The 12,669-nt window shown below is 29.6% G+C and overlaps 4 protein-coding genes across 11 annotated transcripts; 3 read left to right on the top strand and 1 right to left on the bottom strand.

Annotated features, from left to right (window-relative positions):
* The first annotated feature begins 329 nt into the window (after positions 1-329).
* Ttc30 (tetratricopeptide repeat domain 30) lies at positions 330-5,812 on the top strand. Of its 7 annotated transcripts, none has more exons than XM_085659187.1 (11): positions 330-475; positions 1,174-1,418; positions 1,542-1,607; positions 1,695-2,033; positions 2,096-2,231; positions 2,333-2,497; positions 2,580-2,848; positions 4,153-4,560; positions 4,631-5,015; positions 5,170-5,314; positions 5,680-5,812. In XM_085659187.1, exons 2-10 carry the CDS (start codon positions 1,353-1,355, stop codon positions 5,310-5,312), a joined length of 1,977 nt encoding a protein of 658 aa, XP_085515313.1. In that variant the 5' UTR covers positions 330-475; positions 1,174-1,352; the 3' UTR covers positions 5,313-5,314; positions 5,680-5,812. The 7 variants fall into 7 exon arrangements, with proteins under 7 accessions (XP_085515313.1, XP_035726099.1, XP_085515312.1 ...); XM_035870206.2 differs by having other exon boundaries at positions 5,654-5,790; XM_085659186.1 differs by lacking the exon at positions 5,680-5,812 and having other exon boundaries at positions 5,170-5,387.
* Positions 2,892-4,024, bottom strand: LOC118443362 (zinc finger CCHC domain-containing protein 17). The gene is made up of 2 exons (XM_035870219.2): positions 3,767-4,024; positions 2,892-3,690 (listed from the first exon to the last, which is right to left on the bottom strand). Exons 1-2 carry the CDS (start codon positions 3,881-3,883, stop codon positions 2,983-2,985), a joined length of 825 nt encoding a protein of 274 aa, XP_035726112.1. The 5' UTR covers positions 3,884-4,024; the 3' UTR covers positions 2,892-2,982.
* LOC118443364 (26S proteasome non-ATPase regulatory subunit 9) lies at positions 5,710-6,843 on the top strand. The gene is made up of 4 exons (XM_035870226.2): positions 5,710-5,869; positions 5,996-6,095; positions 6,161-6,345; positions 6,509-6,843. Exons 1-4 carry the CDS (start codon positions 5,735-5,737, stop codon positions 6,734-6,736), a joined length of 648 nt encoding a protein of 215 aa, XP_035726119.1. The 5' UTR covers positions 5,710-5,734; the 3' UTR covers positions 6,737-6,843.
* Positions 6,844-6,964: 121 nt separating this feature from the next.
* On the top strand, positions 6,965-7,900 carry LOC118443367 (uncharacterized). 2 transcript variants are annotated; one of them, XM_035870230.2, is made up of 3 exons: positions 6,965-7,125; positions 7,205-7,552; positions 7,734-7,900. In XM_035870230.2, exons 1-3 carry the CDS (start codon positions 7,093-7,095, stop codon positions 7,770-7,772), a joined length of 420 nt encoding a protein of 139 aa, XP_035726123.1. In that variant the 5' UTR covers positions 6,965-7,092; the 3' UTR covers positions 7,773-7,900. The 2 variants fall into 2 exon arrangements, with proteins under 2 accessions (XP_035726123.1, XP_035726122.1); XM_035870229.2 differs by having other exon boundaries at positions 6,978-7,131.
* The last annotated feature ends 4,769 nt before the right edge of the window (positions 7,901-12,669 follow it).

The following is a 12,669-nucleotide window of genomic DNA, read 5'->3' as shown; positions in this document are numbered from 1 at the left end:
TTTTTCTCCGACGATCATTGAAGAACAAAGAACAGCGTCCTTCGTACGAACCTTTTCGAGACTCTCTTACGAGCGTATATACGCTCCACGTTTCTCCAAATACTGTCGCTCGGAAATTCCTCGCAAAAATTCGGACGCATTTCGCTCGCTCGCCGCTCACTCAGCTCCGCACTCTTTATCTTTGTAATCTGCCGTAAGGGCGCGCCACTTGGCGCTACTTACTTTGCGAATCAGAACGCGTTTTTCTACTTTTCCATTTCTCTTCCTCGATGTCAATTTTTAACGATATTTTAATTTATATTTGTTTTTATTATATCATTTTACGTAAAAAATCATTGTTAAGTTTTGTATTTAATATATTATTATAAATATTGTTATACGAATGTTTTGGAAACTATATATGTCGATTGATTCGTCCTTTTTTAGATCCATTTTGATTTAACGGAAAATAACTTTAAACAGAAAATTTCTTTTGGTATGATTCATCCAATTTATTGATTATTAATAAATACGTACTTACGTCGGTCAATAATAGCTTAGTAATCAATTTCAGATTAGTAGAAAAAGGTTCTATTCACCTTATATTATTCTATTTGTATATATGTATAAAAAAAAAATGCTTATTTATTAGAAAAATTTATATATCTATTTTGATACAAAGTATCCGCAGATATGCCCATGAATAAGAGATTATTTTGGCTCTTTGTTAAAGTATCCGATAAAAAAAACAATATTTACTTAATATGAGAAGAACTACATGAATATATTCGGCTTTGAAAATTTTACCAGGTTCATTATTTTCATATATTGAGAAATATTGTTTTTAATCGGTTTTCTTATGTTTCAAATAATGATATATGAATATTTCTAATACGCAATTATATTTTTTGCTATATATATTTGATAGGATAAGATTGATGGATATGGAATATTCTCTTAACGGTATGAAATTGACTTGTAAGCTATTATTGACTGAGATGTATATATATATATATATATATATATATATATATATAATACATAAATATATATATATATATATCCATATAATACATATATATACATATATATACATATATATACATTTATATACATTTATATACATTTATATACATTTATATACATATATATACATATATATATATACACGCACACACGTATGCATTTATGTAGCACATTGCATCATGGTGTGAGAAATAAACTTGCTGGATGATATGGGGGCGATAATTTGTATTACTATGACGACGCGGTCTATGTCCGTCAAAACAATGCACGTGACACGATCATTTCATGTATTAACGTTTCGAATAGCTACGTGTTCAGTGTCATAATTTTTACTTGAAATATTTCAAATGAATACTTTTATACAAAATGTATATATTAAAGACGGAGAATATACGAAAACAATTTATTCTATGGTAGATCTTTTTTTTTTTTTTTCTTGTATCCTATCCATATTTTAAAAGCATTTATGTGACCTTTTTCTTTTTTTATGATTAATGTATTAAAATTAATTGTTATAAATATAATTAAAATTATAGATCAAGGAACAGCGATATGGAGATACAATTAAAGTGTTAACGACCCTTTTTGAATCTCATCCTGATGTATGGCCTGTTGATTTTTTATATGTATCTTTTGTTATCTGCTGTAAATAAATGATTTTATGTGTGTATATGACTTTTTTTTTGCAGTCCAGACCTTGTTTATCGCTTCTTGCTCATTGTCATTTTTATATGCAAGACTTTGCGGCAGCAGCTACCTGTTACGAAAAATTGGTTCAAATATGTCCAGAAGAAAATATATATAAGCTTTATCATGCTCAATCTTTGCATCAAGCTTGTATGTACCAAGAAGCTTGGACAGTTTCTTTGACTATCATTGATTCAAGTAATTTAGAATATAAAGTAAAGAAGTTACAAGCAGCCATAAAGTATGGTCAAGAAGATATGGTAGCTGCAAAAAATCTTGTAGATCAATGTCCACTCGATGATGTGGATACAGAAGTAAATTTGGGATGTCTGCTATACAAGGTATAACACTAAAACATAAAAAAGAAATAAAATTGTACATGAAGATTTTGTATTTCTTCCAGGAAGAGGAATATGAACAAGCTTTAAAAAAATTCTCAAATGCTTTACAAATTACAGGATTTAAACCTCATTTGTCCTATAATGTTGCTCTCTCTTATTTCAAACTAAAAGAATATGCAGCTTCTTTAAAACATATTGGTATAATAAAGTGTCCATTTTAAATTATCAAATTATTATTAAATTATATGTCTATTGATAAAATATTTGCAATTGAATTTATTCCATACTTTTTTCTATAGCTGATATCATTGAGCAAGGAATTAGAGAACATCCGGAACTAGGCGTGGGTATGGCAACAGAAGGTATTGAAGTTCGTAGTGTTGGAAACACGCTTACTCTTCATGAAACAGCTTTAACAGAAGCTTTTAATCTAAAAGCTGCTATAGAATACCAGTTGCAAAATTGTAATTGCATTACAATTAATTGTTAAATAACATATGATTAAGTGGTAAAAATACATTGTTCCAATTACGCTTTGATTTTAAGATGAAGCTGCTAAAGAAGCATTGACGGATATGCCTCCTCGTTCTGAAGAAGAATTAGATGCCGTTACGTTACATAATCAAGCATTATTAAATATGGATACAAAGCCGAGCGAAGGATTCGAAAAATTACAATTCTTATTACAACAAAATCCTTTTCCACCTGAAACTTTTGCCAATGTACTATTGCTATATTGTAAATATCAATATTATGATTTAGCAGCAGATGTTTTAGCTGAAAATGTACATTTAACATACAAGTATTTGACACCGGTAAGTTATAATATTATTGTACATCTTTATTGTAATATTTATAGTTTCATGATCTTTGTAATAATAATGACAGCAACTATCACACCTGTATACTACAAAAATCTTAATGTAATAAGCATTCAGATAAGATGAATTTAATTTGTATGCTTTTCCTTCGAATGTTTGCACTTTTTTGCTCGAACTTCGGTTCTATCCGAGTGCTTTCGTTTGTAACTTTTAATATTCTGACTAGAACTATCACTAGAATCTGTATCGCTGGTACTACTGTTACGCTTTTTTTTCTTTTGCTTATGATCTTTGGATCTCTTCTTCTTACTTTTCTTTGTTGTTTGCTCATTATCAGAACTACTGTCATCAGTATGCTGCTTACTTTTCTTAGATTTCTTTCTTTTTTTGGATTTTTTTGTTTTATGTTTCTTCTCTGTCTTTTCTGTCTTTTCTGCTTTTTCCGTTTTTTCTATCTTCTTATCTTCTTGCTCATCCTGTGTCTTTGGAATAGATGATACATCTTCTACCTCTGGTATTAACTCATACTTTTTTCCATTAGGCGGCACAAAACAATCTTTAGCCAAATGTCCATGCGTCCCACACTTTGTACATGTTGTGTTAAAAACAGCTTCTAATTGAATAGTTTTTCGTTGTTGCGGAACATAGGCTTTTTTCTTTTGCATATCTCTTTGTAATTCGACTCCATTAGGATCCAAGTCAGTACCATTTCCTTGATTAACATGTTTCATGGATAATCCAATTTTACCATCGTCATTCACCGAAATAACTTTACACCATACTCTTTCTCCTTTTTGTAAAATTTCTGTAACATCGTCGACGTGAGCCGAACTAACCTGACAAAGTTTTTATTATTATAATTTTATTTATATTATAATATATTGGAATATTTGATATTAAAATTTATGATACCTGTGATCTATGTATCAATCCTTGTTGCGAACATCCAGGTATTCTTACGAAAGCACCGTAATTTTGAACGGCAGCAATTTCGCCAAGAAATATTTGATTTACCTCACAATTTACCATATTTATATATATGCTTCTATGTTATATTTTCTTCGAACGATTTGACGGTTCTTAACATACTATTTTAACCCATGTCAAATCGATAAATAACAAGAAATATAGGTTAGGATTTATCACAACATAGAAGTATAGTGCCGTATCAATAAATTGTGGTACCCAACTCGTACTGGTTAATATTCAATACATTTTCTTATCTATCTTTGCATTTATACATATTGTAAAAAAGAAGTTTATTTATCATATGATTCGATTTTTTTATTGCATTTTAGTATTTATATGATTTCCTGGATGCATTAATTACGCAACAAACTTCGCCGGAAGAAGCATATCGCAAATTCGATGATCTTGCAAACAAACATACTGAAACATTGCGAAAGGCAACTAAACAAGTTCAAGAAGCAAGATTAAATCATGACGATAGTGCTGTTAAAAAAGCTGTAACTGATTATGAAGAAGCATTAGATAGATATGTACCTGTTTTAATGGCACAAGCTAAAATATATTGGGACAGGGAGAATTATGTACAAGTAGAGAAAATTTTTAGGAAGAGCGTTGAATTTTGTAACGAACATGATGTATGGAAGTTAAATGTAGCACATACTTTATTTATGCAAGAAAATAAATTTAAGGAAGCAACAGGTTTTTATGAACCGATTGTCAGAAAAAAATATGATAATGTTTGTGCCTTTTAAAATAAATTACTTTTCCATATGACAATATAATAAAATTTCATATCTCATTTTATAGATTTTAGATACAAGCGCTATAGTATTGGCAAATTTATGCGTAAGTTACATTATGACATCTCAAAATGCAGATGCTGAAGAACTAATGAAGAAAATTGAAAAAGAAGAAGAGGCAGTATCGTTTGAAGATCAAGATAAAAAGTTATTTCATCTATGTATTGTAAATTTGGTGATTGGAACTTTGTATTGTTCAAAAGGCAACTACGAATTTGGCATATCTAGAGTGATGAAAAGTTTAGAACCTTATAATAAGAAACTAGGAACAGATACTTGGTTCTATGCAAAAAGATGTTTTCTCTCTCTCCTAGAACAATTAGCTAAACAACTAGTAGTTTTAAAAGATTCCACTTTACAAGAGTGTATTCAATTTCTGGAACATTGTGAAGGTTTGTGCTTCATTTTTTATATAAAAGTTACAGTTAATTATAAACATATATATATATATGATATGACACACATATACACACACACATATATATATATATATATATATATATCCTATCATACTTTTATCATTATTATTTTATAATTATTGTTTAGTTTATGGACGAGATATACCTACTGTAATAGAACAACCATTTGATATGCAAGATATTCTAACAGTGCCACCTCAAGGAATACGAACTGTTATATATGAAGCAAGGTATTTGAAGTCATTGTTTCTAAAGCTACAAACGTCTTAAAGGTATACATGTTATAAAATATAAAATATATGTAAATGCTACTAGATATTTTTTATGTCTGGATTGTATATAGATATTAAGTGTAAAAATAAAATATATTTATTAAAAAGACAATAAGTATTATTCTATTGGTTTATACTTCAGTAACAAGATCTATTATAATTTATGTATAACAAAAAACTTTTAATATGTACATTCATATGTTAATGAGAAGATTATGTTTTAATCTTTATAAAATAATATTTTTTAACTTTTTATCATAGAAACAGGATTATATATTAATATTATTATTTATACGTAAAAAGGTGAAAAATCGAGGAAATCTTTTTAAATATTTCTAGAAACGTCCTTTATAATTTTGTTGAAGATTTTAAATGGACATGCGCATAAACGTTTGCCGACGGTTGATAACTACAGCGTAGATGAAAACAAGAGAAAAAAGCAAAATGGTGGTCGATATGGAACTTCAAGAAGCAAAAGATGAGGTTCTTCGGTTTATAAAAGATAGAGATAAAATCGAATCCGATATACGCGCGCTGAGAGATGTATTAGATAGCGTATGTATCATTAAATATATTATTTTATATAACGAATGTCAAAGATAATATTTTTGTATGAAAAAAAAAACTTGTACTTCAAGTAGGATATGTCTTATTCTTAAATAAATTAATTGTACATCTTAGAACCATGTGGGTATGGATGATCCTCTGGTGGATTCTGAAGGGTATCCAAGACAGGATATCAACGTATATCAAGTCAGACATGCAAGGCATCGGATAATATGTATGTAAAATATTTGAAAATATTATAATCAATTAGGGCATTTGATTATTTTGGATTCTTTTTAGGCCTTACAAATGATCACAAAGCATTGATGAAAAAGATAGAAGAAGGTTTACATAAAGTACATTCTATTTTTGAGAATCAACCAGAGGAGCCCACAGCAACAACCAGCGACATTGAAGAACCATTTTCAACAGAACCTTTCCTGAGAGTAAATTTGGTGTCACCTTCCTCTCCAGCTGAAGTAGCAGTGAGTATAATGATGACACTATGAAGAAAAAAAATTGATTATTTTTATATGAAGAATAAAATTAATTATATTAATATAATCATCCAATATTATTACACAAACGATTAGAATTATTAACTAGATTCAACATAAAAATGATTTGTGATATGTTCTTTTATTATAGGGGATTCAAGTCGACGATCTGATAATAGAATTTGGCTCAATTAATTATGGAAATTTTAAGACCTTAAAGGATATCGCGACATTAGTAGAACACAGTAGGTATAAGTCTTTGGATATAAAACTTAAGCGTGGATCAAGTATCTTGGCCCTGACTTTAATACCACGTCCTTGGGATGGCAATGGTTTACTGGGATGTAATGTAATACCTCTAGAAGTTGTTGAAAGATAAATTATTATTATAAATTATAAGAAACCTGATGATTATACTTATACATATATATATATATATATACATATATATAAAGCTATTTTTATGCGTATTTTAATTGGCAATAAATTAATATTCATAAATATAATTTTTATGCTATTTTGCATTTTAATTCCTTCATTGTTATATTGTGCATTTAATAAAGGATATAGATAAATTTCTTTGGTAGTACTTAACGATGATGTAATCCTTAGAAGGAGCTTTGGTCGCTGGCATTGTAACTTGATAAAGATAATCCATCTGAGTGAGTTTCTAGTCAGCATTCCTTAACAGTCAGCATAGTATATAATGGAAATAACTCTGTTGAAAGTTAGTTAATGGGAAGTAGTATCAGCAAAATGAATACCCAGGTGATCGTAAGTTGTATTTTTGTATTTTTGCTTTTTCTATTGGAATAGTATTATTCAAGGAAATTTATTTTTAATACAGGTAGCATTTTGTCTATTTGTTTTCGTTTTTGGGGTATCATGCGAATCTACGTCGCTCGAACAATCTAATTCGTTACCCTTGACGTTCGTTTATGCTGTCTATCCATTTTATAATACTGAAACGCTATTACAAGTTTGGAAAAATGATGAATCAGCCGAAGTTTACGCGAACGTAGTCACAGTGAATCCTGGTGAGCAGGAATTAACTGTTCTGAATGCCGGTGGTACAATCTCACGCAACGAAACTATTGATTCGAACGGGAATAGAAATCCACAAGTTCTGAAAAACGATGCTGAAAATGTAAATGTTGAACGTTTATCACAAACTAGACAGCAGCTTCGTAATTACGTGAGTTTTTTATAATCTATCTATGAGTAAATATAATTGTGAATGATGATTTATTTAATAAAATGAATATATTTTGGAACATCTATTTGACTTTTACATTATATATTTTTTGACACTATATCATCTTTATATTTATTTAGAATATTGAATACTATCAATTTTTTTTTTTTTTTTTTTATAGAAAACTTGGCGCAGGAGTACAGATTTTCAAAATGAGTAAAAGCATCACAAGGTCTATAAAGTTCTCGATGGAGGATGGATTGGCATTCGTAAAATAATTATGCTGGTATATATATTTTGAATATGTATAAAGTGCTTTGTAGTGAGAGTTATTAAATGCAAATGATATTAAAGATAAAATATTTATTTAGTTTTCTTCCAAAAATCTCATTCTCCTTATAAATCTCATCGTATATATATATATATATATATATGAATATATAATTTGTATTTAATTTTTTTTTTTATTCGAATTAATTTTAATTTTATTCGAATTAATTTCATAAGTTAATTTCCGATGATAGTTTTTGATATTAAATTCGTTTTTATAGAATTCTAGATTTATTTCTTTTTATAACGCGAAGAATACGTAGAACGGATAAATCTTTGATTAGGCCGAAGTAAAATGCTAAATATAGATATGTTACGCTCGATAAACTATTAGCGTAAACGTAAAATTGTTACGTCAATGCCATTGGATTACGTATGAAGTATATAATACGTAGATACCGAAATATCCCATTAATATCCATGAATGGGCGTGTCATTCAGTAGGATTTTTTTTTTCGAAAGGATAAAAAATGATGATCGTAGGAAGTAGAATAAAACGATGATATATATTAACGAGATATAATAAAGTTAATTAAGAAAAAATATAATTCTATTTTATAAATCGATTCATTAGATTTTTATCTATCTATCTCGATTATATTTAATACCGAGAATTCATTTAACTTAATTTAATTTATTTCAAAATGATTTATTTTTTTGTTTGGTTTCTAGAATAATGCTGCCTCGTAGTACATTGTTATCCCTCTCACAAACTTTTGTTCAGTCGAATAAAAGCGCCAAGCAATCGAGATTCGTTTTGTTAGAGTTCCACTCGCTTCGTTCGGATCAAGAACGAAAAGGGTGAACGCCCTTCATCGTTCCGTTTCTCTCTTTCTTTTTTTTCGGGTGGGGGGAGGGGTTGCGTTCAACATTGCATGGAACTTGCGCGCCACGTAGTTGAACAAGGTGAAAAAGGGCTTGCGCAAGCATTCTGTAATTACGGCGATTCGCTGCAATTAAAGCTCGGTTAGCCTTAGCCACGGCACGTGGATCGCGTGAAGAAATCCATCTGCCTTCGCGATTTTCTCCATTTCGAATTCTTCTTTATTTTTTAATTTAAAAAGAGATCATTATAAAAAATCTAACGGTTCCAGCCAAACAAATTTCTAACATTTCGTACGAATCATTTTGTATTAATAATAATTAGTAAAAATAATTATGTATTTGTAAAAACTTCAATACTTTTTGGAATTTTTATTTCTTTTTTTTTTTTTTCTTACAAACAAACGTTCATTGCATTATCGTATGACTGCAATGTTTGTACTATATCGAAAATATTATCTCGATGTCATACGAATGCACATAATTATATGACATTATTTTGATTTAGTTATTTAATAAAAGAATGTATATCATAATGAATAGTTTCGTTCGTAATAAATTTGTATTAATTTATAATGATCTTAGATAATAGAAATACTATATCTGAAATTCACTCTAAAATGTTATTTCTTCTAAGGGAAAGATATTGTAAATATATAAGATAAATGATAAGACTATATAAGGAAAAAATGGATCGAATAAATCCCACATACATTATCATTGCTTCGTGTTATGCATACGTTCACATAGTAAATATGGAAAGAGTATATACGATCAAACGAAAAAAACTTCTTGAGATCGATTTTTTATTAGAATGCAACTCTTAGGTTGAAGCTATTCATAGCTTATTGAAGAAAGAAGTATGGCTTAGGACGTCATATTTGAATTATATCGCCTTTTAGAGATATTGACGTTTGGTTCAAGCGGTCGAATAATTCTGACTGTTTTCTCTTTTTTAAGATGATTTATTAGAGATAATAAATCTAATAATATAATGAATCGAAGACAATAAGACGTTTAATTATTATTGTTAATGTCTTTTTCTATCTTTCTTCATCTATTCTAACTATTTCTATTTCTATCTTCGTTATTCAGGTTAATGCGATTTCGGAGTAGGAAGTTTGGCTACTTGCCGTCGTATCCGACGAACATCAACCCATCCGGCCCTATTCGACCTTTGATACACGTCAGTTGCCAACTACTACGTGCGTAAACGCGCTCAGGAAGGTTCCCACTGTCATCTCGAGCTTTGCTAATTAGTGGCCTGTTTCGCTCTTTCTCTCCTTTAGTGTCACGGAGAATACGTTCGCGCGTTAACTCGTTGCAGAAATACGCCTCCTTTGGCTACGATAAGGTGCGGTCATTCTAGTATGTTCGTTAAGCAAATAGAGACGATGGAAGGTAAACGTGAGAAGCGAGAAATGGAGAGAGAGAGAGAGAGAAGGATACAAAAATATCCATTGTCCTTTAATCGACGATTTTTCTATGCTCGAACTTTTTTAAAAACTTTCTAATAAATGCTTTTACATTCGATTACGTTCTATTGGCGGGTAATGATAGTTCATCAGATGATGACGATAATAAAAGTCTTTTTTCATAATTATTCATAATGAGAAATAGATGCCCTTATTTATTATTTAACTATGTTTATTTATGAATTTTCCATAATTACGTAAATAATTATTTATAAGAATAATAAATATTCCCCCTGGAAATATCCGACACTTCATGTCAGAAGATAATAATAAATAAGACAATTTTGTTTTAAATTATTCTTATTATTATATATGTTTTATTTTTAGTTTTATACACCTGTATGAATACGTTGTTTATCATTATGTAATTAAATAATTTCTTTACCAATAGATAACATTCGTAAAGATTATTATCGACAAAGTAGTATGTAAAGATTTAAATATACATATTTCCGTGCGCAATAGTCATAAAATTATTTTAGAATTTTATTTAATCTATTTATCTATTGAAATATGATTAACAATGTAAAATGTAAATACTTTAACAGTTTAATTAAAATTAGAAATAAAAGGTTATTAAAATATGCAGCCATTCGGCCATTAATTATTCGCGGTTGCATTCTTTATTTTAAAAAATATAGTCGTAAATGGAAATAAAGAATGCATTAAATATGATATTTTGATTTACAATATATTTTTTTGTAATACAATTTTTTTTATTTGATATGCACTGATATAGTTAAACTTTCATCTTTAAAATCAGACCTTATTTATTAAAATCGATACGCCTGGATTCATTGCTGTTGGATTCATGGAATAAACCATTATAAAACATGATGAACAGCCTTAACCATTTTTTCCTTCCAATTTTTTTTTCCTTTTGGAAACTGCTACTGCTTCGAAAAAAAAAGAAAAAAAAAAAAACGAAAACGATTTGAATCGGATGGCGTTTCAACGATTAATGTATTTTTAGCTCTCGCGAAAGTGGAGAATTTCGTTCGTTCCGGCAAATAAAAAAGTATATAGAAGGATGTAGGGACTTCCATCCGATTTCAATTTTTCGGCAATATTCATTCTGTGAGGGGATTATTCACGTACAACTCGTAACGTGATTTCGAATCTTTTTCCCGTCTGTGAAACATTAGATCGAAATCCATTCCGAGATCGTGAAAAAATAAAACGATCACAAAAAAGTCGTCCCATATGAAATCGATCATTTTACAGATTTTCAAATTAATCTTTTTTAGAGGAGAAAGTTAAATTCAATTAAAAATTGTATTATACTTATTATTAAAATAAAATTTATATGGATGATACTTTGGATTAGGATAATCATTTTATCGATCGATTAATATAAACAGAATTGAAATTATTATCAATTGTAATCTTTGATCTATTAGTAAGATTAAAAATGTTCCATCGATCAATGATTAAAGGTCGTGTATGATGAGAGGGCCAACATAGATGTCTACAAGATGACATTACGATGTGGAGGAATGTCAAAGCGACCAGTCGCGTGACATTTCCTACCCGTAGGATCCGCCTTGTAATAACTTTGGTCGAGGCATGCCGAAGGCATGTCCTTCTAACATATACGTATACATACATCTTATGTATAGATGCGTACGTACACGTACCATCTATATACCATCGTACACTATCATCGTATTTACGGGTACCTAGTTATCTATTCGCTTCATCTACGTGCACGTATATCCGTAAACTCTTCTCTTTATCGTTTATAAGCGATATATATAAGCCGATGTAATGAATCTTTTCTAACATTGAAATCATTTTCATAAATTGTATGAGGTTAAAATTACGAACAAGATATGTGTATGTGTATGTACTATATGTATATGTATATTATCTCATGGATTTTTTTATGTTTTCAGATAATTAATGAATTCTTTGAAATGTTTGAATCATTTTCATATATTTAATTATTTGAAAGATCAACATCGATGAAGATTATTATTTTGTTGATAGTGAAAATTATGCTTGCAATTTATTTAATTTCTTCTTTTTTTTTTTTTTTCTTTTTTTGGCAATGTAGAATCTATGGGTATCATTTTTAACGAGTATCATTCATGTAGAAGAGAATTCTGATAGTTTCTGGAAGATTTAAGATCGTGGCTTGAAGATCGCAAGGAAAATGTGGTCAAGGATGTAACGGAATTACGTCTGAAAAGTATTTTCAGTAAGCCACGTCGTTGCCGTTCTCTGCTTCTCCTCTCTGCTTCTACCCTCCGGAGAAATGATAGATGGCCAGGAACTATGTCGCAAAGCGAGCGAGCTTCGTCTTTTTGTCGAAATAATCTCGCGGTAGAATTTTAGTGGAACGCGATAACGTCTCCGCAACGACCCTGGGATGTTCTAAAGCGATTAATATATTACCAGCTCGTGGACGATATCTTCTTGGTTATTCGGCCATTATTAACGCATTTTGCTGTTAATTTTCTCATTTCGAGAGTCACCGGTGCAAGAAAA

The sequence above is a fragment of the Vespa mandarinia genome, chromosome 9 (genome assembly GCF_050613455.1).
Source record: "Vespa mandarinia isolate Hongniang chromosome 9, ASM5061345v1, whole genome shotgun sequence".
NCBI lineage: Eukaryota > Metazoa > Arthropoda > Insecta > Hymenoptera > Vespidae > Vespa > Vespa mandarinia.
This window is presented reverse-complemented; position numbering and strand designations above follow the sequence as displayed.

Bases quoted from the DNA above. Each gene is read 5' to 3' on its own strand.
- Ttc30 (XM_085659187.1), top strand. From the start codon at position 1,353: ATGAATACTTTTATACAAAATGTATATATTAAAGACGGAGAATATACG. The intron at 2,232-2,332 runs GTATAATAAAGT...TTTTTTCTATAG, and splicing joins AGCTTCTTTAAAACATATTG to CTGATATCATTGAGCAAGGA. The intron at 2,498-2,579 runs GTAATTGCATTA...TTTGATTTTAAG, and splicing joins AGAATACCAGTTGCAAAATT to ATGAAGCTGCTAAAGAAGCA.
- LOC118443362 (XM_035870219.2), bottom strand. From the start codon at position 3,883: ATGGTAAATTGTGAGGTAAATCAAATATTTCTTGGCGAAATTGCTGCC. The intron at 3,691-3,766 runs GTATCATAAATT...AAACTTTGTCAG, and splicing joins GATTGATACATAGATCACAG to GTTAGTTCGGCTCACGTCGA.
- LOC118443364 (XM_035870226.2), top strand. From the start codon at position 5,735: ATGAAAACAAGAGAAAAAAGCAAAATGGTGGTCGATATGGAACTTCAA. The intron at 5,870-5,995 runs GTATGTATCATT...TGTACATCTTAG, and splicing joins TGAGAGATGTATTAGATAGC to AACCATGTGGGTATGGATGA. The intron at 6,346-6,508 runs GTGAGTATAATG...CTTTTATTATAG, and splicing joins CCTCTCCAGCTGAAGTAGCA to GGGATTCAAGTCGACGATCT.
- LOC118443367 (XM_035870229.2), top strand. From the start codon at position 7,093: ATGGGAAGTAGTATCAGCAAAATGAATACCCAGGTGATC. The intron at 7,132-7,204 runs GTAAGTTGTATT...TTTTTAATACAG, and splicing joins AAATGAATACCCAGGTGATC to GTAGCATTTTGTCTATTTGT. The intron at 7,553-7,733 runs GTGAGTTTTTTA...TTTTTTTTATAG, and splicing joins GACAGCAGCTTCGTAATTAC to AAAACTTGGCGCAGGAGTAC.